Source organism: Cladophialophora yegresii (assembly GCF_000585515.1).
Source record: "Cladophialophora yegresii CBS 114405 chromosome Unknown aczIN-supercont1.7, whole genome shotgun sequence".
NCBI classification, from domain to species: Eukaryota; Fungi; Ascomycota; class Eurotiomycetes; order Chaetothyriales; family Herpotrichiellaceae; genus Cladophialophora; species Cladophialophora yegresii.
In genome coordinates, this window is record NW_006913051.1 from 427068 (window position 1) to 453082 (window position 26015).

A 26015-nucleotide genomic window follows, 5' to 3' on the forward strand; every position below is an offset into this window, starting at 1 on the left:
CACGTCGTCCATCCGGGACACACTCCGGGGTTCCAGGCCAACCTCGATCCAACTTTCTGACCTTGACACATCATTCTGACGGCTGTCTGCTCCGTGGATATTATATTCCCTCCTTCACCAGCTTCAAACGTCGGACACATCGAACACTTACTGCAAGCACCGCCACGCCCAGGGACTGGGACGGGTTCCCTCTGTCAACCATGCAATACGTCCCCTTCGCCTCAGACATTGAGATCCCCTTCTACGCCTCCCTGGCGTCGCACAAAATCAACCATGACAAACTCGACGATTCGGCCCGAAAATTGCTGGGTCTGTACGAGATCCGGCCGGCAGACAACAAGGAACATTCCTGCCGGATGCAAGTCCACGCCAATGCTCTATCTAGCGACGAGGTGCCTGCCGGCTTCTATCGCGCCGAGGGCATCATCAGAAACTTCAACACGGTCGAGGAATATCGCAACATCGACAAGTTGGCCATGATTCAGCAAGCGGGGAAGACCATCTGGGACGCGATCAACGATGGGACCATCTATTCATGTCCGAGTCTGCTGGCTAGCTTTCTGGTGCTGAGCTTCGCCGATCTGAAAAAGTACAAGTTCAACTATTGGTTCGCGTTTCCTGCACTGGTCATGGATCCGCCCTGGGTGCCTGTGCGGAGTACAGGGAGTGTTGCGAGTCCAGAGACGGGAATACCTTTCAAGAAGCTAACTTCCATCGAGAGCACAACGCTGGTGGATAACGTCATGACGTGGAAATATGCCGTCGACTCCAGACAACATGGATTCTTCCTGGCGAAGAAACTACGTGACAAGCCTGTCCTCGAAAGAGATCCCAACGACGATGATGAGGATGCTGGTCCGACTTCGCCACGAACGCCGCTCACTCCGACCTCGAGCCTCGGCTACAACTGGCAGATCAGCTCGCTATCGAGCTACGAGACCGGTTTCTTCGACAATACAGATCCCGAAGACACTTACGTCTGCTTCGCCGACCCTTCAAACTATAGCGAACCCGGCCCCGTCGCCCCGGGCTGGATGCTCCGCAACTTACTTGTCCTGGTCCGACAAAGGTGGAAACTCGACAAAGTCCAGATCCTCTGCTATCGAGAGACGCAAATGCGCCGGGATGCAGCACGTAGCGTGATTTTCAACATGGAGGTCTCTTCAACGTCAAAATCCGCGGGTGCCACAGCAGCGCAGCCCGACTATTCACAAACCATACCCAAAGTCGTCGGCTGGGAGCGCAACGCCGCCAATAAACTCACCGGCCGCACCGCCGACCTGACCAGCTACATGGACCCGACGAAACTGGCCGACTCGTCCGTCGACCTCAACCTGAAACTCATGAAATGGCGCATCTCGCCTAATCTCGACCTCGACAAAATCAAACAAACGAAATGTTTACTCCTCGGGGCAGGGACACTGGGCTCGTACGTGTCGAGAAATCTGATGGGCTGGGGGGTGAGACATATCACGTTCGTGGACAATGGGAGCGTGAGCTTCAGTAACCCCGTCCGCCAGCCGCTGTTCACATTCAACGACTGCCTCGAGGGAGGCAAGAAAAAGGCCCTTGCCGCAGCGGAGGCGTTGAAGACGATATACCCCGGCGTGCAATCCACGGGACACGTCCTGAGCGTGCCCATGGCAGGCCACCCAATCACCGACTACGACAAGACAAAGTCCGAGTACGAACAACTAAAAAAACTGGTTGACGAACACGACGTGATTTTCCTGCTCATGGACACAAGGGAGTCGCGATGGCTGCCCACCGTGATGGGCAAAGCGGGCGGCAAGATCGTCATGAACGCGGCCCTGGGGTTCGACACGTACGTGGTCATGAGGCATGGCGTGAAACTGTCGGCGCCCAGCCACGACGTTGACCGTCTCAAGGAGGGCGAGAGTGAGACTGCCACGGAGGCAGGCGCGCAAGACTACCAAGCACAGCAGCACGGCCTCGAGGGCGAAGAGTTGGGGTGCTACTTTTGTAATGATGTCGTCGCGCCCGCCGACTCCATGAAAGATCTGACGCTCGATCAGCAATGCACCGTCACGAGGCCCGGCATTGCGGCCATAGCCTCTGCCTTGCTGGTCGAGCTGCTGATCTCGATCCTACAACACCCTTTGGGACCCGCCGCGCCGGCCACGACGTCGTCGCAAGAACGCGGTGATCATCCGCTCGGCATCATCCCGCACCAGATCCGCGGGTTTCTCGCCAACTTTACAAACCTCAACATCACGGGGCAGAGCTACGATTGCTGTAGCGCGTGCTCGGACAGGATCCTCGCCGCGTATGAGCGGGATGGGTGGGAGTTCGTGGCGAAGGCGATGAACGAAAGGGGATATGTCGAGGAGATCAGCGGACTTGCGGAGGTGCAGAGGCTGGCCGAGGAGGCCATGAAACGGGACATTGACTTTAGCGAGGGGGAGGAGGACGACGAGGAGGGGCCAGAGGATGAGGAGGGAGAGTTGGTTTGAGTGTCGTCAAAGGGCAGGAGAGAGAGCGTTTGTTAAGTGGTAGCAGCCTACCGTCACGCCAAAGCAGGAAAATTGGAATTCCAGATAGACCATTCTCATTCGCCAAGGTATTCATTCCTTTGCATGCATGAAACGCTGCATTGAACCCGCTCGATGTGCTGTGCTGTGCTGTAAAATCGTTGTGTAAGAAAGGAAGAGCAAGAGTTGCTTTCTCGCGAGCCCGCACGACACGCTGCATTCAACGCTAGACGTGCATGTGCTGTACTACAGTAGAATTAAAACGCTTTTTGGATCGGGTAGTGGTAAGTGTTTGTGCCCACATGCCCCCGAGAGCGGTCAAGCCTTCTCCTCGACCACCCATCACTACCAGAAGGTGTGATCGGTACTGTAGAAGTGGTTCCCTTTTGTGTGTGTGCCGCCGAGAGCGACAGAGGTGTTGCCGTCACTACCAGAAGGTCTTGGGGTTGTCCGCATTCTCGGCGTCCAGCTCGCTGGACTCGACCTGATCGGCCCATGTTCCTCCGCCGGCGCCAGCGCCACCGGAATCCCACCTCCGCGGGCTGGGTTTCTGAGTAGTGTCCTTTGCAGATGCAGGGGCTTTTGTGTTCGGGTGCGGTTGTGGTGCTTTTGCCGCCGAGCTCGAACCCGCGCCAGAACCGGGGAGAGCAGGAAATTCAACTTCGGCAGAGGTGTCAGGCTGCTGCTGCTGCTGCTGCTGCGGGCCCGAACCTCCTCTTGCTGCCCCTCCGCGTCCTCGTCCTCGGTCTCTGCCGCCGCCTCCCCTTCCGCCTCTCCCTCTTCCTGTTCCCCGCCCTCTTGCCCCATCATGCCACTCATACTGCCTGAGATCGTCGTCTGTCGACGGTGCTGCCCCCGTGAACCCCCTCCCGCCATACTCGGCATACCCACCCCCACCACCACCGCCTCTACGTCCTCCGGCGGCACTGGGGTTAACGTCCTCCTTATCCCGATCCCATTCGCGGCCTTCCCTATTCCCCAACTTCCGGAGCCGATTCTTCTCCCGCTCCCCCTCCATCACGCGCCGCTCTTTGTTCGCGACGGCCCTCTTCTCCGTCGCGATGCGTTCCCGTTCCTGGAAACTCGCGGCGTCGGCTTGCGCGCGGGCATGCGCGGCCGCCACGTTTTGCGAGCGTTCCTTTGCGGCGGCGAGTTTGGCGGTGAGTTGTTCGTCGGTGAGTTTCACGCGGGCGAGACCGCCTGTTAGGGTGCGGTCGCCGCGGACGGCCGGGGGTTTCGCGGGAACAGCAGAGGGTGATGCACTCGCGGTTGCGCGGTCGTCTGCTGCGGATGCAGATGTGGGTGCGGGTGCGGGTGCGGGTTGTTGAGGCCCTGCAGGTTCGGTGGTTGTCGTCTCTGGTTGTGGTTGTGCGGGCTCAAGAGCTTGCGGTTGAGGTTGAGGTTGGGGTTGAGGGTGTGATTTCACTGCTGGCACCGTACTCGTTGCTCGCGTGGTCGATCTAGTAGAGTCTGCTGTTGAGGGCGTCGCCCACTTCGACTCTTCCAGCCCAGCACTCGTGGCGGCCTTTCTGGGTCGGCCACCACCGCCTCGTGCGCCCTGTTGGCTGCCTCTTCCCCTAGGTTTCTGTCTGAAGCTTGACGTCGGAGCGTCATTCGAGGTTGTGGCGGCCTGCGGAGCAGGAATAGCTGCAGTAATGGCTTCTATGGGCGGTGGTACTGAGGCAGGCGCGGCAGGCTCAAGTGAGACTTGCTCGAGCTGGGTCGCCATGTTTTCTGGGGACGGCGACGGTGCGTTCTCGATGGGGATGATTTCGTCGTCGAAAAGGTCGTCGTCGCCGCGGGATTGGGAAAAGTCCTCCATGACAAAGACACTCGAGGAAACAGTCTAAGCATATATCTACTGGAACTTAAGTTTACGCGGCAAAGCAAACGAATGTGGTCGTTAGTCGTACTGGGACTCGTACTCGTAGGCGCAAGCTCATGTCACTTCAAGGTCGATTGTGAATTGTCTCCAACTGTGTCGAAATGCGGAGGAGCTTAGCACCACGGCACCACGGACAAACAAATGACAACACCGTGACCTGGCCCCCCAGCCTGCCCCCTTACTTTCTGCTCCATTGCCGCATGAGCATGTGTTGCATCCTAATTACAGTGAGCTGCACCCCGGCGAGCGCGTGCCAGTTCACGTCTCCTGCAGTGTCGCTTTAATGGTGCCAGGGTGTTTCCGCTTCTGGTCAACCTGTGTCGAAAGTACTAGCATGAGACTCTTGCGCGGTTGCTCTCGGCTCTCTTCTCTCGTACTGTAGCTCGTCTTCGGAAGCGAGATAGCCCAGCCATCTACTAGGGTGACCCCGTAAACGTCTGTCAAAGAAACGAGAAATCCAACATGGGGAAGAAATTGATTGTAGTGTAGGCTTGGAATTTAATGCCTAGCCCACTACTTCGTACTTATGCATCTCTATATCGCTTTTCTGGCGCGCTGGCGCTGCTTCGTTGGCACAGTGCGGCCACCTCTAGATCCCCAGTTATGCAACGTGGTCGTCAGAATGGGGGCAACCAGAAAGGATACCCTCCGTTCTTGATCCTGAAAATGCTCATCAAGAAGCTGTACATGCCGAACAGGACGGCCGCCCAGATGATGACCGCGGCCTGTTGAGTCTTTGGGTCCCTGATCCGCGGGACGCGGAGCGCGAGATTGATTGCCGCAAAGGCCAGCAGGGCATCTAGTGCAAAGAATCATTAGCAAGACCATACCTGAATATCGACGCTGTCCTGTCTGTACTCACACATGCCCGCAACAATCTGGGTCTCCATGCCATACTGGTTCTGGAACCCGCCGGCGAAATAACTAATCCCGCCCCGTCCATTGCCCGCCACGTACGGCACCTTGCGGATGTGGTTGAACATGTGCCCGCTCGTGAACAACAAGATCATGATCAGGCTGAGGCCCGCCCACAGGTTGCGGTTCTGCACGACCGGCATGATGTACGGGTATGCTACCGTGAGGAAGGTGAAGACGCCGAGTAGCACGGTAACGGTGACGCCGATTCTCGCATAGTTGATGGGCCTCACAATCGAGGGGTAATTCTGGCCCGGTGGAAGGTGTCGCAACAGCCAGCCGTGGACAGCTTCGGCGGACTGGGGACCCAGAAAATCCAGCCGGGGAGGTTGGCCGTCGGGTTTCGCGTGCGCGCCCGTGGTGGGAGGGTACAGGAGTAGCACGGGTGCGGTTTGGAGTTGGAGCTGGAATGCCACCAGTTAGCAGAACGGCGATGAAGCCATGGTTCTCTCAATCGCTCACCTTCATAAACACGTTCCTCCCTTGGTCGAAATCCAAGGTCGCGAATAAGATCCTGCTCTGCCCGCTGCGGTCGCCTTTCTGCCAGCTGCGTCCTAGGATGTTCCATTCTTGATCGAACTCTCGACAGATCCCACATGCGTATTTGGCGTCCCGGGCGGTCAGGAGCACGGCGAGGGAATAGTCGCGCGGCGAGGCCGTCAGGTCATTGTAGCTCGTCTCGTCGAGTTCAAAGGGCGCCGAGTTGGACTTGTAGGTGTCGAATTTACTAGTGGTTGCTGCCTTTCTGGCGGAGACCGCAGCGGTCAATGAGAGTGCCGTGAGGGCGAGGAGCCTCAGAAACCGCATCTTGACTTGTAGTGCACGCTGATCGTGGTGGGAATTCAGTGGTGAGCTTCGCAATAGGTGTTCAGTCTTGGATCGAACTCGGGAAAGTTGCACTTTACAGTCAGCCAATCAGACGTTGCAATATTCGGGGACGATCCACGAGGTGAGATATGTCCAGTTTTAAGAGTAGAATACGGAGTACAAAGCAGTACAAATTAGTGGTACTCTCGCCGCGTCACAGTCTATGCGTGGCTGAGCTATAAGCCTTCATCAAGTCCATGGCATTGTTGTATATCGTCAACAAGGGACAGAAACACAGTGCGATTCGCTTCGGAGTCAGGAATTTCTACCCAGCATGACATCGAGCACCGTACGCTCACAAATGGAACCTCCATCTCGGGTCCTCGTCTCCAAGCCACCGTCCCTCAGGATCAACATCCCCTGACTCCTTAGCATCGCGCCTCGCATTCTCCCTTTTCAGCACGAGATACAAAGTGGTCACCACTGCCAGGTTCGCCACCATGTAGGCCAACGCGAACGAATGTCCGAGAAAATATCGCGGTGCCGTCTCCGTGCGGTAGAGCTGCGTGCCTAACACGGCCCCCAGGTTCCCAATACTAATCTGCATGGCGTTGGCGACGGCGCGTTTGGTCTGTCCGCTGACGTTGTTGGCGGGCCAGCTCAGCACCAGCGCCACAGACGGGTAGATCCCGCTGGCAGCGAAGATGATGCCCACGTATGACACGCCAGGTCGGGGATCGCTGAGCAGGAGGATGTATCCGAGGATGGCGAGCGAGGAGGACGCGAAGATTAAAGGCGCACGGATGCGGTATTTCTCTGAGAGGATCGCCAATGTGACCGTCAGGCAGAACGCGATGGCGTAGGGGGGAATCGACATCAGTTGCGCAGTCGCCGATGTATAGCCTAGGGATTTGATGATCGATGGCAGAAAGAGCGAGAGCGTGTACAGTGGGAGCGAAAGGCTGTGGAAGCCCAAGGCGTAGAGCCAGCATTTGACGTCGGTGAAGGCTTTCTTGACATTGGCCCAGTCGAGCTTCTCGTGCTGCGTGGCATCGCTATCGAGCTTGAGGCGGTTCTGGATGTATTCCCGTTCATCGTCGCTAAGGAACTTCGCTGTGTCGGGGTAGTTGTGTATGAAAAAGTAGGAGGCCGCGGACACGACGATGGTGAGGAGTCCCTCCTTCAGGGCGCGTCAGCATGATTTGTCGTCCTCAGGATCGCGGTGCTTACTAGAATGAAGATCCATCGCCAGCCGTTGTAACCGCCAACGCCTCTCATCTTCGCAATGCCAAAGGCCAGAATACCTCCGAATGCTCCCGCAAGCGATGCAGCGCTGAAGAACAACGCGACTCGAAACTGCCGTTCGTTGCGCTTATACCACATCGACAGGTAGAACACAATGCCTAGTGGCTATGTCAGTGTCAGATCACAGCCATGTGGGTGCCCGCAACATACCCGGAAAGAGCCCCGATTCAGTGACACCGAGGAAGAATCGAACAACATAAAACCCGGCTTTAGATTGAGTCACGCCCATCAATGTCGCCACAACGCCCCAAGCGAAAGTGAGGGTCGGTAGCCAAAGCTTTGGGGTCCAGACCTTCAACACGAGATTGCAGGGCACTTCAAAGAGAACATATCCAATGAAGTACAATGTCAGGCCAGTGAGATACTCATCGCCAGACATGTGTATGTCGGTTGTCAAGCCCTCGATGCGCGCATTGCCGACATTGGATCGGTCGAGAAATGATAGGAGATACAACAGCGTCAAGGCGGGAAGGAGGGTGAGGTCGAGCTTCCGCACAAGAGCTCGCTCGTTGATGCCTTCAGGAACATGTTCGTTGGCAATTTTCGGTTCGGCTGCTCTGGTGCCACTGTCGGAGTCGCTGTTTGACGGCTTCTTAACTGAGGCCATGTTGGTCTACGGCTTCCTCCCACCCAGCAATGCAGGTAAATAGAGTGGTCTTTGACTGGGAAGTGGTCGTGGCAGCGGTAGGTCTTGCAAAAGCAAGGGAGATGCTTTGAGGTGATCATCATGGAATATAAAAGCATCCTGTGATATCCATTTCCTGCATTGCGACATCATAGCCTGACGACCAACAACGATCATCTCTTATGGGCCGCGAGATGGATTGACGTTGTATCGGTTGCAGGGCCAGTCGAATTGTAGGTTGATGGTGGTGTAAAACACATGGTAGATGGCGTGCTTGAGCCATCTCAAAAAGGAAGCTGCAAATAAGAATAGTGGCCGCTCATTAGTCAATACTCGTTGCTGTCCCCAGTTGCCAACGGGATGCAAGCAGCCGATCGCTTATCTTCTATGTACAGGTAATCAACCTTGTTTGTTTCCTTAAGGAACCCTCATGGACATTTCAATATGGCTCTCGCAGCATCGGGAATCCAGGAATCGGTGTTTGCTCATATCAGACCGACTCGATTGGCAAGGTCCTTTGGTGGCTCTTGTACCGTGGGATGTGAGCACCCAAAGCCTCGTCGAACCATAGGGGCAGGTAAGGCTCCAGAAACTCTATAGTATTGTCAGGACTTACAGCGGTATGGAATGGCCCCCACTCTGACGGCAACAAAGTGGAACACGGACGAGCCTGGCGACAACTTACCATGAAAGACGAACCGCCGGAGTATTTTCTGGGCTTGAGGCCACTCGGTCAGGCCGAGTATTTCAGCCTGCTGTGCAAACGCTTTTGAGAACCACATCCTCGGAGGACTGAGGCATTTGGTCTGCAGGTTGATACGCCATTCGAATCTGGCACCGTAGAAGCACATCCAAAGCAAGGCTTCACGACACTGGTTGAGCACGTCCACTGAGACCGTGTCCATGACCTTTCTCATCGTCCCTTCGAGATGATTGATGGTGGGGATGTGGTGGCTGCTCCGGTGGTCGCACCCATAGATTGTCGCCTCGAAAATCCCACGCCGCAAAACATGCCGAGTTGTCAAAGCCAGCGAAGCTTCTACGAGCCGCTACGATCTCTCTCCATCTTGTAGGCTCTGCCAGCGATCAAGTTGATGTATAGGTTGATCAAGACGCCAGAGTCGTATTGGGAATATGATGTGACGATGGTGTAGAAGGCATCTGTACGGTCCAGGTCTGCGAGATCATTCAGATTGACCTTCGTAGAATGATAGACGAGATATTCACGAAGTCGTCTTCACCTGACGCGCGGCCAATAGTCTAATGCTTTCGTGAAGAGCTTGGTATTCTGGAGGTAAGGAGGGCGTATCCTTTTGGGGAGTATCCGCCCAGAACCGGCGAATCTGTCCATGAACCCAATCCTCGTACCCAAAGAATGTGTTGCGCAGTTGTGCTATCACTAGTTCCACGTCGTTGTTCATGCAGGTCATAAATAGCGTTCGGATGTGCACGTCGGGACCTCGATGGTGTCAGCCAGACGCTGGATGATGCCTGCATGTATTTTTAGCTCCTGTGCTGTCGCCTTCTTTGCACGCCGCTCGAAACAGGGATACGATTTGGGAGCTAACGAGATATCCATTGGGGCGTCGAGTGACATGTTTTCGATGTGCCGCTTCAGGATCTCCATGCTCTTGGTTCGTATCTGGATGGCCAGCATGTCCAGCTCGCGGGCCCTGTCCGGTGCAGAAAACCTCGCCAGAACTGGCATATAGCTGGAGCACCATGAGAGAGCACGTTCTTCCTCCGACAGCTCGTCTTTCATTGTATTCCATACTTTTGTGACTGCGCAACGCCCAAACACGTGAAACCCTTCTCCGATCGTGGTAAGGCGAGAGGCTCCAGGAGCAGACTCTTTGAATTTCTTATAGGTGACGTAGACTTCCGGGAGGTAAGCATCTCTGATTAAGGTAAGGGCTTTATTGATTTGTGGCGTGATAGGTAGACCCTAGGTATTGAATGGATCCAAGTTGCCATCTCGGAGGATCTGTAGCAGATTCAACCGGTGCCGGGACCTTGTGGACGGCCGGCTCGGTCTTAGGGCCTCATCTAGCCGGTAGACGGATGCATGACCGAGTTGGCTGTATTCGTATTGCTCGATAGAATCGGCACCCTGTGGTGTACTCGCTGTAGCCCCTGTGTAGCACCTGGTCATTGATCTAGCATGGTTGTCAAGGGATGACAGTGACGTGCCTTGACTCTGAGCCCGCAAAGCTTCCTCAGGCTTCTTGTTCTTCCGCTCCCTCCGTCTCGCGTCTGATATTCCCAGAAAATGAGCTCTATCGACGGACAGAAGTCGTGGACCAGAGCATAGAAGGCAACCACCAGAGCTTGTCGCAGGGCGGCTACTTACGAGACCACCTCGCAGTGTGCGCCTTCTTGTTCGCGATCTCAAATTGTTTCTCGACCTGTGTAGATGTTTCACTAAGCTGTGGCACAAACCTCACTGTAGAATGTCTTTGAGGACGCATTGCCTTGTTTTCATCCTAACCACTTGGCAAAGTCCAAACAAGGTGATTAAATGGACATATTGCCAGGGCGACGGCCATGACTTGACCTCGTCCTGGGATATAAGAATGGTGAGACAGATGTTGTGAGTCCAGCCAGAGAAAAGGTGGTGAGCTGCGATGAGCTAATATGCCTGCATGGAAAGTCCAGCTAAGGGAGAGATAGAGCGGTGGGAGGCTCATGTACGTGCTCGGCTGTCGAACTCGGAAAGGGTGTCAGGAGAAAGGGAATCATACTCCGTACTGCACCCTGCAATCTCAGTAGTCGCTGAATGCCCAAGCCCATCACGCGATTAGGAAGGACAAATGCCTTTACTCAGCACCGAGCACGGATGAAGGGTGGGTGAAGAGGCCATGCCTGGGACTTAGGTACTGTAATGTGCATTTGATAAAGGGCTCACCCAACTCATCCAGGACTCGCACCTAATTGAGCATCTGGCTCAAGCTACTACGACTTTGTCCAAGGACGCGCACAGGATATTCGGGAAGATACAGGTGTTGTCTGGATGGAAATCCCGTCTTGACAAGCTGGAAATTTCTCACTTACAAAGCGACGGCACCAGCTACTTTCTCGCTCCTTCTTTCCTCCGCTTCTCCACCCGGGCTCTTACTTCCTCATTGACCAGCACAATTGCCTCTCTTGCCCCATCCCACTTCGTTCGACCGCCTGGGCGACTGCTCTCAAACAGTCGATAGAAGTGCGGCGAGTATATCCCATGGGCGAGCAAGTTGTAGAACTGCCGATCACTCCACCAAAGGTTCCAGGAATCCGCAGTAAAATAGCCAAGGTGACTGTCGATATTGCAGCCTCCCCTGTCCGTGACCCATGGAAGCCACTGCCGACTTCGAACACTCAGTCTGACAAATTTGCCCTGTGGGCTGAGCGCGCGGATGCTGCTAACCCACCTCAAATGCTCAGCGTACCATTGCTCCATTTCCTGATGTGACGGAAGCGAAGGCGTCTCCGGCCGGTTGGACCAGAGAGTCGCTATCGCCATAGAGGCGAGATCCGAAAGTAGAAATGCCGGGAAGATGATGATTGCGAGTCCGACGAAGGCAAGGCTCTCTGGGTAGTCCAGGGAGAAGATGTTCTGATACAGCCGCGGCGTGTCGTTAACGTGCCCACCAGGAACGTTTGGGTTCAAAGTCGGGTCGTATCTCCCGAGGATAGAGTAGTCGAGCGAGTAGCCGGTGCAGAAGATTATGCTGTCCACGGTGAGTATGCTGCCGTCCTGCAGCTCCACCGTCCAGTCGCCTGTGATACGTCTTGGCGCATGTGTTGAAATGATCGCGCCGTGGCGTAATGCTGGAATGAGAGTGTCTGATATGGTAGGGTTCTGATGAAGAAGGGAAGGGGCCGGCTGTAAACGCCACTGGGGATCAAAGGTGCCGAACTCTTCGCGCTGTACCTTGTTGACAAAGCCGTCGAGGAAACGTATGGAAAGCCATGGGGCCACCGAATCTATCGCGTCCTTGACCTGGAATTGGCGGTAACTGAGGCCGTGGTCTAGCGACTTTCCGTTCTTGAGATGTCTGGGCATGACAACAGCTCCGTGCCGATGGGAAAGATAGATTTCACTGGCAATTCCAATGAGCGATGTGGCTGTATCTGCAGCCGAGTTGCTCGCTCCTATGATCATCACGCGTTTGCCTTGGAAGTGTTTCGGATCCTTGAATGCTATTGAGTGTAGGACCTCGCCTTTGAAAAGTTCTAGCCCTGGCAGATCGGGCATGATTGCTTTGTTGTGCGGCCCAGTGGCCATCACGACTTTATCGAACTTGAGCCGTTCTGGCTCCGCTGAGCTGGGTCCCGAGACAGTGACGTGCCAGCAGTTCTGCGCGTCATCCCGTTTGATGGAATGCACCCTTGTCGACAGGCGCAGATGAGGTCTAAGTCCGAACGCGTCGACGTAATCATTTAGGTACTTGTCCACTTGTGCCGAGCTGGGGTAAGAGTCCGTTCCCGGAGGGAATGCAAAGTCTGTGAAGCATGCCCGTTCCCTTGAGATATTGACTATGGTACTCGGAAGTGCAGAGACGTGATGTTCCGCAGAATAGCGCCAGATACCTCCGATATAATCGTTCCGGTCGAATCCGGTGACCCTGAAGCCTTGCTCGAGCAGATTCTTGACGGCGTTGACACCCTGGGCCCCAAGACCAATAACGGCGACAGACGGCTGCTGTGCATCAGCCATGGCGGCAACTTGCTATCCAGCTGGGTTGCCCGATGCAGGAGCCCGCAACTGCTGCTTGTCGAACATCGTGGATTTAGACGGACTCGGCGACCTCATATATGCGTGCTTAAGGGAAGGTTTAAGCGTGCTTGGAGACGGCATCGATATCGACTCTCGGCTCCGACATTCGATGGTGCCAAGGACGCCTAGACCGATGTCGGATGCTCGTATCTTTGAGTGTTGAACTTTATGTACTGGTAAACTTAGACAGGTGGCCGGCCAACCTTCGTACGTGGCTAACGAGGCTCAGCAAGAGAGGGGACTAATTGACTTCAAAGCTATGTACTCGTACTCGCAATCAAATTTCCTAGCCATTTCTCATAGGCGCCTTCAACTTCAATGCATCTCTTGCCTCTGATCCACAGACATCTGCCGTGGACGTCTTCAGCTTTCTCTGCAGTTGCGAGGTATGCGATTCCCATGGCAACGTCCACTGGCTGGCTAGACTCAGTTGAGAAGGCATGGAGGATCTCAGGCGGCAAGTTGGCAGTCAGGCCGGTGTGCGTGAGCCATGGCGCAACCATCGAGACTGTGATGTTCTTGTCTTTAAGCTCTTGCCGTTGAGCCGAGCTCCGCATCAGTCCGATAAGAGCATGTTTAGATGCTACATAAACGTCCTGATTCACAACGCCCATCTGGGACGCCGCTGAGCCGGTTATCACGATTCTCCCTCCTTTTCCCTCTGGGAAGTGGTGCACGGCCAATTTGATTCCATACAGGACTCCATAAAAGTTGACGTCAAAGACGACTGTTGGTGGTTGCTTCAACTGTGAGCCGCCTTCGCTCGCATCTTCTCGTGGTTCCAATTCAGATGCAAGATAATTGGATACCACTTTCTCTTTCGCTGAGGGCGTTTGCGATGTGGCAAGCTCTGGGTCGATGCCGGCATTGAGACAAACTATTTCTGGAGGTCCATAAGTTTGCTTCACCCAGTCGAACAAGGCAACCTGCTGCTCCCAATTGGCGACGTCGCACGCTCGAAAGTCGCAGCCATGGCCAATATCCTCCGCGGCTGCTTTTAGTCGGCCTGAGGCCAAGTCGACCAGAATGACTTTGGCCCCGTGCTGTGCGAAGAGCTGGGCGGCTGCAAACCCAATCCCTGAAGCGGCGCCTGTGACCAACACCACTTTCGAGTCTTGGAGTCGCTCTGTAAGCACTGAGGCAGGTGGCAAGGTCACTTCGGACATGATGGGCGGGGCCAGACTAGCAAGCAGATTCAATGGAAGACTCTAAGGTCATGAGGCGGGGAAGCCGTCAACATAAATAGGATTCATTGTGCCTGAAATAGGCCAAGCTGTGATCAACGGGCATAGTGATGTGGTCCACGGCAAACCAAGTCCGACAGCGTGGATCACGACAGCAGATACTTACCCGAGCGGTGATTAGAAAGGACGTGTCCTGTCCTGGCCAGAGATAGATCCACTCCAAGTCGTCAAGTCAACGGTCACCCAAAGGTTGAAGCCTGAGTACAAGGGTGACTTGGCGCGGATCACTCAGGCACTTCACGTATCCACGCATGTCAGCTCGGAGTTAGACACGCTGTTTTACCTCATCCGGGAGTAGGACAGGGTCGAAAGCGATGAGGAGAAGACGGGCGCGTGAAGCGATTGGCACGTTTCAATGCAATGTCCGCACTGGACAACTGGCGATGGAGGCCCCAAGCGTCCTGCATTCGCAGCGACCCTCGCCAAGTAGAGATATGGAACGCCTGGAAGAGAAGAGCGGCGGGTTGTAAGCAGCTGCAGTGGCACGAATCGGGAGCGCAGGCACAGATGTTCCCAAAGCTGCGCAGTTGCATTTCTTGGTGGGCGAAACGGGGCGCGATGATACACTAGTCCGTTTTGGGACAATCAATAAACACTGACAATGTGAGGCATGGGTGCTTCCACTCCCATCGGCCTCTTCCGAGTGCGTCCATATCTGTCTGCAAATACTTGACAAGCATGGAAGCAGAATCATCCTACCTGAGCCCCAGTGAGATAGCGCAATCTATCAAAACCACCCAGCTTGAACTAGCCTACGAGCGTGTTTTGCGGGAAGCCGACCGCATCTACGAAGAGGAACGAGCGCGAGCACTCCGCGTCCAGTTGCTTCTACTTCAACATGAGAATGACGATCTTCAGCTACACGTTGAGGAGGAGGAAGACGAGCATCAGCACATGGAAGATATCAATGAGGAGTTGCGGGCGCAGCTTGCCGAAGCCGAGGCAGGCCTGCAACAGACGCAAATGGACCTCAAAGCCCGCACCCGAGATCTGGAACATCTGAGAACAGAAGTGGTTGCTCTGAATGCCGCAAGTACCGACGCAACAAGGTTGCTGACCGAAAAACTGGCACTGGCAAGAGAGCTGAACACCATCAAACCAGAACTGGAGCACCTGAAATCGCAATCGTTTATCAACCAGAAACTACTATCGGAGAAACTGGCATTACAGCGCGAAGTCAGTTCTCTCCAGGTTGAGCTCGAGACCGAAAAGCGTGCTGTGCAGAGAATCAAGGCGAGAGAGGAATCAAGCTCTCGTGAAGATTCGGCATTAATAGCGGAGGTCGAAGGCTTGAGGAAGGAACTTGCGAAGGCACAGCGTGAGGTATCGAAGTACTCGGCTGCTCAAGAAGGGACCATAGCGGAGATGGAAAGCTTGAGGAAGGAATTGGCGGAGGCCCAGCGTGATGCAGTGAAGCATGCTGTTCGCGACGACTCAGCGTCCACAGCAACCGAGAGCCTTAGAAAAGACCTTGTCAAGGCACAGCGTGATGCGCAGAAGACAGAACGCGAGAGCAGGAAGAAGATAGCCGAATGGGAAAGCGAGAAGGAGGTGCTGGAAGCAAAACTGGATGCATTCCGCAACAAGCTACGAACGACGAAGGAACAACTCCACGAGGCACAGGAGGAGATCGAAAAGTTACAAGCAGCCAAGATGGCTCAGTCGGCGGAACTGACGAAAGCCCGCATGACTGGTCAAGCTGCAGCATCAAATGCTAGAAAGAGAAACGTGGCGAGGTTCGATCCCGACATGACCATCGGCACGCCGGGAAACGGTGGGCCCGCTGCGAAGAAGCCTCGGATATCAGTCAATGTGGGTGACAAGTCAAACTTCTCGATTACACCCTTCCTAAACCGGACCCTGAGCATCCTACCTGAGTCTCCAGACGATGAAGATGAGCCGCAGGAGATGGCCCACAAGCTGAGTAGCCAGCAAGTTGACGGAGCTGGTGGAGAAAAGAATCAGGCCTCCAAGAGCAAGGGCACAAAAGAAAAGCTGGACAGGGCAGCCACCGCACGGAAACCAACTGTGCCTTCCAGCAAAACCCGACCTCCCAAGGCACTCAACGAGACGAAGAATGCCAAAGCCAACGATACAACGCAGAAACCCCGGCTCGCAAGATTGGTAGAAGAGGACCCTGGCATGGAAAGCGATGAAGGCGGCGTGGAGCCTGAGGAGAATACCGACAAGGAGAATAATGGGGACAGCCGCGCTACAACCAGGGATTCAACCGAGCTCTCGAAGAAGCCGAGACCTTTGACCCAAAGAACGAATATTTTTGATGAACCTGACTTTGCACCCGCACCAAAGATTAGGAGCCTGGGCGGAGGTGCTGGGCTAGGTCGCATCAACCTCAAAGCAAAGCCAGTGGGGAAAGGGAAGACATTGGCTGAGTTCTCACCCCTTAAGAGGGATCGCCGTGCTACGAGCATTCTTGAGTAATGCTCGATGCTGGAAACCACGATGGGAAAGACCATACGACTTAATGTATATTACGGCTGGTAGGCGTTGCTGCGCTTTTGCTTCCTCCATTGACTGTAGCTGGACACATGCTTCAGCACGGGATTTGTGCTTGGTCGGGCGGATACTCATGATCCTCCATCAGTGCAGGAGACGCTTTGTAAACGACTTGAATCTTAACACCAGCCGTGCTCACGAGGTCCAGCGCGTGCAGAGAAATGCTGTGTGTTGCTGCGCTCGATCGTTCCGACTGTAGGAAGAAGTGAAGGGCACCACCCCCGGCTGCTGAGGGCTCTCACTCGTCACGCTTGTCAAAGTGTCAAAAAGTGTTACCGGCGTGGTCGGCCATGTACGAACAAAGAAGGGCAATCGCTATTGGGTACGTCCCATATCTTCGGACTCGTTGGTGCTCGTAGTCCACGTGCGTTCTACTCGTGTCGCGGTGCCGATCATGACGTCGCCTCGCGTGGGGAAATTGGTCGACGAGACATCGCGACGTCGACGATCAAGTCAACCAGAACACAACACTTGTCGTTCACGCTATAGTCTAAAACCTTTCGGGATCTACAAGTAATCTGTTATGCTCTAGGCTCTTTCCCTTTCACCGAGGAGACTGGCTTCTACTTGAATGTTGTTTTGACATTGGCGCCAGAAGGCCACTACCTGCAGGGACGACCCAGGTCGGTTGACATACCTGTGACTCTGTGAAAGGCCGATCTTTCAAGGAGCCACCTTGCACTGTCAGTTCCATTTTACAGCGCACCTATACTCGGGCTAACAATATGGCAGCGTTGTAGGACAACAGCTCACCCCCTGACTACTATTCGATTATGGCTACCCCTGCCCTTCCTACGAGAGTCAAGACTGCCAATGATTCTGACGACGACCTGGTGAACGAAGGTGATCCGTCCAGCACCGCGGGCTTGCTTATCGAGCGCCTGCAGGCGTGGAAACACATGTGTGGCTATCTCGAGAATTACATCTCAGCAGTCGCCAAAGAACAGGCAGGATGGGCGAAAGAGCACGAAAAGAACGTTATGAAGACACTGTCGCATCCTCTTCGCGAAGCTCATCACTTCGACCCTGCACTGGGTGGAGTTGCTGGCTTGTTTGAAAACTTGAAAGCGAACACTCAGGCTCAGATCAGTTTACACACAGAGACCTCGAAGAACCTCACTGGATCCGTCCTGCCAATCCTCGAACGTCTGCACGCCGAAATCAAGAGCAAGAACAAGGAGATCACGAATGGCGCAGGTAAAGGCTCAAAGGCCGTTGACGCAACGCGCGGGAACTCGCAGAAACATATCGAATTGCTGGGACAGCAGGCAGCTCATTTCGACTCGACCGGAGGCAAAGTGTCCGCACACCATGACCCTTATGTGCTGAGGAGAGGAGTCCTCTACCGGCTCAATAAGCAACTGCTGGAGGAGAACAACAACAGACAGGATCTGATTGAAGTCCAGAACTCCTTCTCCAACTTCGAGGCCCATGTGCTCCAGACCATCCAGACAGCGTTGAACTCGTACAATCAATTCATGAGTGGCCAGGCCGACCGACAGAAAGCCTTGTTTGGTGACATCGCTGCGACTGCGAGCAAGATCCCTCTTGACTTTGAATGGAGCGGATTCATGAAGCGGAATCAGCATGTTTTGATCAATCCCAGCGCGCCCATGAGGACGATGAACGACGTGTCTTTCCCGAATGAGAACCACCGGTCCACAAAGCCGCTCATAGAAGGCACTCTCGAGCGTAAAGCACGCGGAATGGGCGCTCTCGGCAGATACAGCAGCGGGTACTACGCCGTCACACCGGCAGGCTACTTGCACGAGTACAAGGATAAAGAGAACTTCCACAAGGAACCCACCCCTGAGCACTCTCTGTATCTTCCCGACTGCATCATTGGAGCTGTCGATGGTCCGAAATTCACCATCAAGGGTAAAGACTCATCGGGCAGCAAATTCGGGCAGAAGATGGCCATCACCTCGGACTTTCAATTCAAGGCCCTTACCAACTCTGATGCACAGCAATGGCACTCTGTCATTGCCAGCTTTGCCAATTCCGGCGGAAGTCTACCGACAAGTCCGGTTGAGAGTCGCAACATCACACCCATCACTACCAGGATGGAAGAGCCACAGACCCAGGGTGTCACATCTGCTGGACCAACACCAACCAGTGCCAAGACACCCACCAGCGCCCAGCCGACGAGTGCCACGTCGGCTACTGCGCCGGCGCCTGCTGGAGAAAGCCTCCACACGGGCCCGGGTCCGCATGTGTTGGGAGACGGGAAACCGGGCGAGAAGTAGGACTACTCGACGGACAAGCAAGCTTGAATTGTTACGGCCGTGTATGCTTCTTGGATTGAGATACTATTGGCGCTTGTCATAGACTTAAGTTTAGTCGTTGATTGCCTTTTCTAAGTAATAAGTGACGGACCTGTTGCTCATTCTCCAGGCAGAGTAACCTAGTCTTCAACAGCACCATACCAAACCAAAATGACGGAATACTTCTAGAACCACGACAATCGGCATGCCCATCCATCCAGAATGCACGGTGCGGATTTCTGAGACAGCAAGAAAGAAGGACTGAAGTCACGCTCCGCAGCCCAGTAGAGCTGAACGTGCGCGCCGAACACACGTACGCAGGACCGTCTCGCAACTGTCCCTGACGCTAAGAAGGATGAACGGCCAACTCGGGCCACCTTGGGGGTACGAGTAAGTCACCGTGTACACCCACACTTTCCCTACTGTTTGTCCTGTAGGTGCTCCGTATACAGTCCTGGCTTTACCGCGTATAGCACGACACTTCCTCCATTGCTCCTCCTGTACGGTACATGGTTCTGACTTTCCCGAGCACGGCAGAACACTCCCACTACTGATGATCTCGTCCTGGATACTCCGTACAGGGCCTGACTTTTCTCGGTCGTCATCAGACGTGAACATGCTGATTACTTGAAGGGGGACTATACGACCGGGCGCGAGCGACTAGCAGTCGCAAGGGAACTACTCTACTCGAGGCTATTCTCCTCTAATCCAGCTGATTTGATTTTCCCGTCTATCCAGGTGACTCGGTTTCTCCTGTGAGCTAACCCGATTTCTCCTCCACTTTACTCGATCTTCCGCGCCTCCTTACCCTTCCAAGTATCCTTCAACTTGACCAGCGCGCGCTTGAGTTTCTTGATGCCCACGCCCAATTTCCCCTCGGGCACCTCCTCGACGGCGACGAACCTCCGCACCAGCAGATTGTAGATACTCCCGAACGCGAGGGCCATGACCGTGCTGGTCAGGATGATGACATTGTACGGCATGGAGAAGTCGGGCGTCGGGAGTGGGAGCAGCAGGCTCGTGGTGCGGAGGTAGACGTCTCGCGGCGTGTGACCTATCGGGTCGTGCAGGGCGTGTGTGAGAATGCGGATTACTGCCGCGGGGATGTTGAACCCGCGGTTCGCGTCGGGTGGGTACTCGGTGTAGCGCAGGATGGATTTCTCGAAGGCATAAGTCAGGGAGATGGTCGTAAAGGGGGGAACGGTCACGAGGAGTTCGAGGTGCGTGGGTCGGTGGCGGTCGACGGCGGGGGAGTAGTACATGTCTTTTATGAGCTGTTGGGCTTGTGCGGCATCTGCACGGGCAGAGGGACCGGAAAGGGGATCGTTCGCCATGGGGACGATCTGCGCGGTGAGGGTGTGCATGTAGGGCCGCATGAACCAGGGGAGGGTCTCGAAGTAGACGAACGTGACGGGTTCGGAGGACGATGGGTTCGTGAAGATGGTGCGCATTCCGCCGTGTGCGGCGCCGTGGCCGGTCATGGTTCGCTCTGCTCTGAGGAGTTCGTGGCCGAGATGGTGAGTTTTGGGGAGGCGAGGTTGTTGAGGCGCTTCGAGGTCGAATTCTTCAAAAGGCATGATTGAGTAGCATCGATGCTCGTTGAAGCCGGGTTCCGATTTGACTTCGAAGCCGCTGTGGCTGACGAGGACCATGCGATCGTGCGGGACGTTGAGGCATATCGGTTGTGCGTCTTCCTCGTCATCGTCGGTAAGTGGACATGTGCCTGCCATGGTGCGCCCAAAGATGTCTTTGAGGGACCAAGATGCTTCATCCACCATGTCTCGCGGGTAGCAGGTGTCGTGCGAGTGGTAGGGCTTGGATTCATCGCAAACGAGCTGTTCTTGTGGGATCGGTCTGGGGATCGGATTGTCTCGTGGCCGTTTGGATCGTTCGATGTCGAGAACCACGTCGATAGTTTGCGCGATTTCGATTTGACAGTTGTTGGGGCTAGCTGAACACTTCGGCCGGACGTCGATGGCCATGCTCTGCCAGGACGCGTCAAACACTTTGTGGCCGTCCAGCAGGCTCGAGATCCCTGCCTTGCCCTTGCATGGCAACAGTTTCAAGAATGGCGTCAAATTCTCCGTGCAGACAACTTCACCAGGCAGCACGCCGTGCAAGAGATGCAGATTTCGACTTGCATTGTAATGCGTCCCTGACGGGTGAAACGACAAGACCGGTTTTGTCGTCCTCGTCGAATCAATGAAGTTTAACGAGGCGCAAAATAACCCCGACAGAGATTGGGCCAACGTTGTCCACTTCGCAAAAGCTTCATCCTCGGTGTCTGCGTCGATCCAAGCCCAGAGCTCAACACCCGTACCGCCTTCTCTTGTGCCGTCCCATGGTCGGGCTCCCCAGGTCTCTGGATCCCACCGTCCGGTTGTAAACCTCAGATGTAGTTCTTTTGTGTCTGCATGCCGCAAGGCCTGTCCTAACGAGCGGGGGAAGTACCTGAAATTCTGAGCCTCGTAGGCTGCGATACTCTCATTGCTGCGGAAGTCGAATGAGGCGAGGAGGGACCCGAGGGGCAAAGGGGTCAGTGTGAGTTGCTCATAGTAGTCGGAGGCGGCGACTCTCAGAGCGAGCAACGCGATTGATAGGAGAGCGAGCAGAGACCGGGACATACCGGCATTATTATAACCGCAGTATCATCGCTTTTGTGTTGGTTATGACTGTACTCCGTAAGCATGTGGTGGAAATGGGGGAAGAGGACACGCTGAAATGTCGCCGATCTAATCTAATCTGCCACAGTTGATTGCGGCGCGGTTTCTCCTCCACCACTTCTTTCTCGCCATTTGCGGAGAAGAGACGAGGACCTTTCTTTTCCAGCTACTCGATATCCCTCCAAGATATTCGTCACACCTCGTAGGACTTGGACACACCCCTCCCCCCGTCATGGCCGCGGAACAGCGTAAGCTGCTCGAGCAGCTCATGGGCGACCAGTTCATGGGCATGGGCTCATCGAGCAAGGCCGCAAACCTCACCCTCACCTCGCCTACCGTCTGCCGCTCATACCTGGTTGGCACCTGTCCTCACGACCTCTTCACCAATACGAAGCAAGATCTGGGACCTTGCCCCAAAGCCCACCCCGAGAATCTCAAGATGGAATACGACGGGTTGTCACAGGCCGAAAAGCAAAAATACGGATTCGAATACGACTATATGCGCGACATGCAGAAATACATTGACGAATGTAACAGACGGATCGACCAAGCGCAAAGGAGACTAGAAAAGACACCGGATGAGATTCGTCAGACGAACAATCTGCTCAAGCTCATCTCCGACCTGACCAAAACCATCAACACCGGTCTCCTCGAAGTGTCCTGTCTCGCAGAGATGGGCTCCGTGAGCCTGGCATGCACCGAATTCCACAAAGTCCGCACCGCGAAGCTCGCCAAAGAACAAGCTGAGCGCGACTTGAAGTCTCTCTCCGACACGAGCGGTCCGTCCGGACACCAGAAGCTACAGGTCTGTGACGTGTGCGGCGCCTATCTTTCGAGACTCGACAACGATAGAAGGTTAGCAGACCATTTCTACGGAAAGATGCATTTGGGGTATGCGCAGATGAGGAGGACGTTCGACACGTTATCGAAGGATCTGAAGGGTCGGGGACCGCCGCCCCCGCGTGCCGAGGATGGTATGGGCGCCGGTCAGGGAAGTCCAACTGGGCCAAGAGGCTATGATGACGGTTACGGCGATGGGGCCGGATGGGGAAGAGGTGGAGGTGGATATGGTCGCGGAGGAGGAGGGTACGGACGTGGTGGTGGAGGAGGTTATGGACGTGGACGAGGACGAGGAAGGTGGTAGATCCGTCTATCTTCTCTCGCTGGCGCGCCCAGTCCCAACCAGGACAACCATGCGCCAGAGACGACGCTCTATCCGTTTTTTTATCGTCCACGGAATTCTCCTTGTTTGGCGTCCCCCGCGGATGGTGTTGAGCATGCCTCAAATGTGAGACCGGCACTGAAAAAGAAGCCATCTTCACAGATGACTCTACTGATGGAGATGGACTTGATGCGACAAATACGTTGCGGCATACGAGGGGCGAACCGGGATACATGAGGCGTACTCCGCGCGAATGGCGAAGTCTCAGCCTCTGCACACGGCCGAGGCCCACAGGACCGCACTTTGAAAGGACCAAGACGCTGTTCGATTACGTGGTTTGATGGGCTATATCAAATTCTCAGCCTGTACCAACTCGAGCTACACTCAACAACCGACAAGCGAAGAAAAAGAGTGAGTCCCAAGATCGCTGCACCAAAGCGACGAGGAGAGCCAGCTGAAGGAGGACACTAGCTCCCCAGCTGTGAGGATATTGGGTTCTATGAAGAGTCCAGCCCACGACAATACAGTGCAGGCGGAGAATCTGGCTCAGGGTAAGGGTCGGAGCACGAGATCAGCTGGTTCATGCAAAGCGGTGTGTGAGTGCCCGGTGACGACTCTGGCATTTTCACGCCTGAAAGGACGTGCGGATTCACGTTGTATCGGGATGTGGATGCAGGGAGCATGTGCAGCAGCAGGGTCTAACGTTGTATTTGGCAGGATCGCAGCCGGGAGGGAAAGAACAAGCTGCTGAGGTACCGCTCAGCCATGATGCGCCGGCCGCTTGTATTGGGTTCTACTTCGTTTGCAGTCGGGATTCCAACCATGGAGATCTCATGCATAAGGAGGGACCAAGATAATCACGAGCGCCAAACTTTTGACGGAGCCAACAATAGCTCAAACATTCTATTCCTCCTCAATCACTCTCTACTATACCAAAAACGTTCCTCATCGTCGCCTGCCCACGCCAGCATCCGCGCCCCGGTCCGCCATGCTCACGATCTCGCCCACGCCGCCCTCCTCGAGCTCATCCTCCAAACGCGTGACCTCCTCACGACAGTCCCACCATCTCTCCTCGGCCATCTCAAATGCTTTCTTCCTCAGTTCTTTGATCGTCTGCTCCGCGCTGATGGCCGCCACCTGCGCCGCCCCGCCGTAGGATTGTTTCTGGATGATCATGTTCTGCCAGTCTTGAGAGGTGCGGTTGAAGAATGTGGCGCGAGATTCAAAGGGGCGGGGAAAGGGGAGGTTATCCTGAGACGCGAGGGTGGAGGAGTCGGGTTCGGGTTCTTCAGCGGCCGGTGAGGGAGGCGGAATGGTGCGCTCTGTCGAGGGCGTGGGAATCGACTTCGCGAGAGACGGCGTATCTGTCACGGTGGACATGGCGTCTCCTTCGTCTTCCATATCTTCGTCTTCGTCTTCGTCTTCGTCACTGTCCGAGTCCATATTCTCGTCACTTTCTTCGACCGTAACGTTCCAGTTGGGGGGTTCGACGTAGAAGAGCTCCTTTACGCCGTCGAGTTTGCCCAGATCGATGGCGTAGAGGTCGGAAAATGTGATTTCGACGTCTTTCTTCTCAAACGTCCCGCCGAAGATATAGAGCGTGTCGTCTTGCACTGTCAATTGGGCGTTGAAGCGTGGGTGAGGCATTTCATATCGGACGAGGTATTCCTTGCGCGGCTTTTCGGGCTCGGGCTCGGGCTGGTCGTCTTCATTTACAAGCGTCATGTCACTGTCCTCTGTGGCGATTGAGCCTGTGGTCTCGAGTGCGGCGAGGTTGCGGAGGAGTTCTTCTTCGTCGGCTTTGCCGCGGTCGCGACCTCGAGATTGCTGCTGTGCTGTCTGTTTCTTGGGGCCTCCTGCTTTCGGCCGTCTCAGCGCAAGTGGGAAGAATCGGTTGCGGTCAATGTTCCAGACGAACATTTCGTTGAAGAATTCGCTGTCGATGCCCTCCTCGCTGGCTTCGACGTCGTGGACGCCTCCCACCAACACACCACGACCTTTGTGGTAGGTCATCGTGGCGCCGGCACGGGGCGGGTTGGGTCTATTGGCGGGTTGCTTTCGTCGTTCCCAACGGAGGGTCGGTGGTGTCCCGCTTGCTGCGTCGGGAGGTGGCGGAGTGATGCGCAAGAACCATGTGTCTTGATGGACCATCGGTTTGATGACGTTACGGACTGCTCCGCCGCTGCTCTTGCCACCTTGCTTACCGCCGCCCCCACTGCTTGTTGTTGCTTTGACACGGGAGTAGCCTCCGTAGAGGACGGCGCCGGACTCGTGCGGAAGGAAGCTGAACGATGATCGTGGGTCTGGTCTTTGGCTTGTGCTTGTATATTTCATTTCGTGCCACGTGTTTTCTTTAACGTCATACACCCACGTGTCGTTGAGATACTTCGTCTGCTGGGACGTGTCTTGAAAGCCGCCGAACAGGACGATGTAGTTCTTGAAATAGGTCATGCGATGCCCACTCCGAGCCGGCGGTATCCTTCCTTTGCCTCTCGGCTCCAGCTTTGTCCACTCTCGAGAGTCGGTGTCCAGGTGCCAAAAATCGTGGTAATGGTAGAACTGATTCTGCTTTGGTGATGAGAACTCGCCGCCTGAGATGTAGATCCCACCGGTGTTTCCGCCTCGACAGGCAGCGTGACCACTTCGGGGTAGAGGACTATTTCCTGACACGATTTGGTGCCACTCACCTTTGTCGATGAGATAGACGAACAAATCATTGTAGAAGGATGCAACGGTGCCGTCGTGGTACTCACCGCCGAAAATAAAGAGTTCGTTCCTGTTTGACGGCGATGCAACAATCGTGCTAGATGACCTGGGTCCAGGAGGCCGGCAGGCCTGCTCTGTCACCTTGAGGAACTTTGCCTGTTCTTCGGCATACGCAGCTAGCACGGCGTCAAGGTCAACCTCCTCGTCATCCGAATCGGCATTTAGAGCAGCCTGCTTTGCACTTTTCTTCTTTTCGGACTTCGTGGTTTTCTTGCTCTGTTTTGCGGCCTTCTGGGCCTTTTTCTCGGCCTTTGCTTTCTTGTCCTTGGGCGCCATGGTGTGGCCGGCAGTCTGAAATCAGTGGCGATAATAAGGCACCGAGGGTACCCGACGAAAGGCAGCCGCGGCCGAAACCGACCTTACCAGCGGAATTGTCTCTTCCCTCAGGAGCTCGAGGAGAAGCACTCACACAGCCAAGTTCAACTTGAGACACTGTCCATATATGCGCCGAGCGTCCCTGTCTAGAGAATTTGACAGATACGTGGAGCTGACAATGCATTTCACATGTACTTAGATACCGTCGCCCTGGCCAGCATCCGCTCGTTGTGCTGCGCATGGCTCGACGGCTGTTGAAAATTTGGGTCACATGCTCAGGTGTCTTCTTGGCGGAT

At 55.1% G+C, this 26015-nt stretch overlaps 12 protein-coding genes across 12 annotated transcripts; 4 read left to right on the forward strand and 8 right to left on the reverse strand.

The window, feature by feature from the left end:
- Positions 1-200: 200 nt before the first annotated feature.
- Positions 201-2474, forward strand: A1O7_09289 (autophagy-like protein 7; the record flags this gene model as incomplete). The annotated part of the gene is made up of 1 exon (XM_007763277.1): positions 201-2474. The coding sequence occupies one exon, from the start codon at positions 201-203 to the stop codon at positions 2472-2474; it is 2274 nt and encodes a 757-aa protein (XP_007761467.1).
- A 445-nt stretch (positions 2475-2919) lies between these two features.
- A1O7_09290 (uncharacterized protein) lies at positions 2920-4314 on the reverse strand (the record flags this gene model as incomplete). Its single annotated transcript, XM_007763278.1, has 1 exon — positions 2920-4314. One exon carries the CDS (start codon positions 4312-4314, stop codon positions 2920-2922), a length of 1395 nt encoding a protein of 464 aa, XP_007761468.1.
- Positions 4315-4994: 680 nt separating this feature from the next.
- A1O7_09291 (uncharacterized protein) lies at positions 4995-6099 on the reverse strand (the record flags this gene model as incomplete). Its single annotated transcript, XM_007763279.1, has 3 exons — positions 4995-5176; positions 5240-5696; positions 5755-6099. The coding sequence occupies 3 exons, from the start codon at positions 6097-6099 to the stop codon at positions 4995-4997; spliced, it is 984 nt and encodes a 327-aa protein (XP_007761469.1).
- A 355-nt stretch (positions 6100-6454) lies between these two features.
- On the reverse strand, positions 6455-8011 carry A1O7_09292 (uncharacterized protein; the record flags this gene model as incomplete). The annotated part of the gene is made up of 3 exons (XM_007763280.1): positions 6455-7279; positions 7330-7502; positions 7555-8011. The coding sequence occupies 3 exons, from the start codon at positions 8009-8011 to the stop codon at positions 6455-6457; spliced, it is 1455 nt and encodes a 484-aa protein (XP_007761470.1).
- Positions 8012-8519: 508 nt separating this feature from the next.
- A1O7_09293 (uncharacterized protein) lies at positions 8520-8946 on the reverse strand (the record flags this gene model as incomplete). Its single annotated transcript, XM_007763281.1, has 2 exons — positions 8520-8623; positions 8715-8946. The coding sequence occupies 2 exons, from the start codon at positions 8944-8946 to the stop codon at positions 8520-8522; spliced, it is 336 nt and encodes a 111-aa protein (XP_007761471.1).
- Positions 8947-11096: 2150 nt separating this feature from the next.
- A1O7_09294 (uncharacterized protein) lies at positions 11097-12728 on the reverse strand (the record flags this gene model as incomplete). The annotated part of the gene is made up of 1 exon (XM_007763282.1): positions 11097-12728. One exon carries the CDS (start codon positions 12726-12728, stop codon positions 11097-11099), a length of 1632 nt encoding a protein of 543 aa, XP_007761472.1.
- A 317-nt stretch (positions 12729-13045) lies between these two features.
- A1O7_09295 (uncharacterized protein) lies at positions 13046-13954 on the reverse strand (the record flags this gene model as incomplete). Its single annotated transcript, XM_007763283.1, has 1 exon — positions 13046-13954. One exon carries the CDS (start codon positions 13952-13954, stop codon positions 13046-13048), a length of 909 nt encoding a protein of 302 aa, XP_007761473.1.
- A 756-nt stretch (positions 13955-14710) lies between these two features.
- On the forward strand, positions 14711-16474 carry A1O7_09296 (uncharacterized protein; the record flags this gene model as incomplete). Its single annotated transcript, XM_007763284.1, has 1 exon — positions 14711-16474. One exon carries the CDS (start codon positions 14711-14713, stop codon positions 16472-16474), a length of 1764 nt encoding a protein of 587 aa, XP_007761474.1.
- An 848-nt stretch (positions 16475-17322) lies between these two features.
- On the forward strand, positions 17323-18795 carry A1O7_09297 (uncharacterized protein; the record flags this gene model as incomplete). Its single annotated transcript, XM_007763285.1, has 1 exon — positions 17323-18795. The coding sequence occupies one exon, from the start codon at positions 17323-17325 to the stop codon at positions 18793-18795; it is 1473 nt and encodes a 490-aa protein (XP_007761475.1).
- Positions 18796-19595: 800 nt separating this feature from the next.
- Positions 19596-21437, reverse strand: A1O7_09298 (phosphatidylinositol glycan, class T; the record flags this gene model as incomplete). Its single annotated transcript, XM_007763286.1, has 1 exon — positions 19596-21437. The coding sequence occupies one exon, from the start codon at positions 21435-21437 to the stop codon at positions 19596-19598; it is 1842 nt and encodes a 613-aa protein (XP_007761476.1).
- A 271-nt stretch (positions 21438-21708) lies between these two features.
- Positions 21709-22620, forward strand: A1O7_09299 (uncharacterized protein; the record flags this gene model as incomplete). Its single annotated transcript, XM_007763287.1, has 1 exon — positions 21709-22620. One exon carries the CDS (start codon positions 21709-21711, stop codon positions 22618-22620), a length of 912 nt encoding a protein of 303 aa, XP_007761477.1.
- Positions 22621-23583: 963 nt separating this feature from the next.
- On the reverse strand, positions 23584-25680 carry A1O7_09300 (uncharacterized protein; the record flags this gene model as incomplete). Its single annotated transcript, XM_007763288.1, has 1 exon — positions 23584-25680. One exon carries the CDS (start codon positions 25678-25680, stop codon positions 23584-23586), a length of 2097 nt encoding a protein of 698 aa, XP_007761478.1.
- Between the last annotated feature and the right edge of the window lie 335 nt (positions 25681-26015).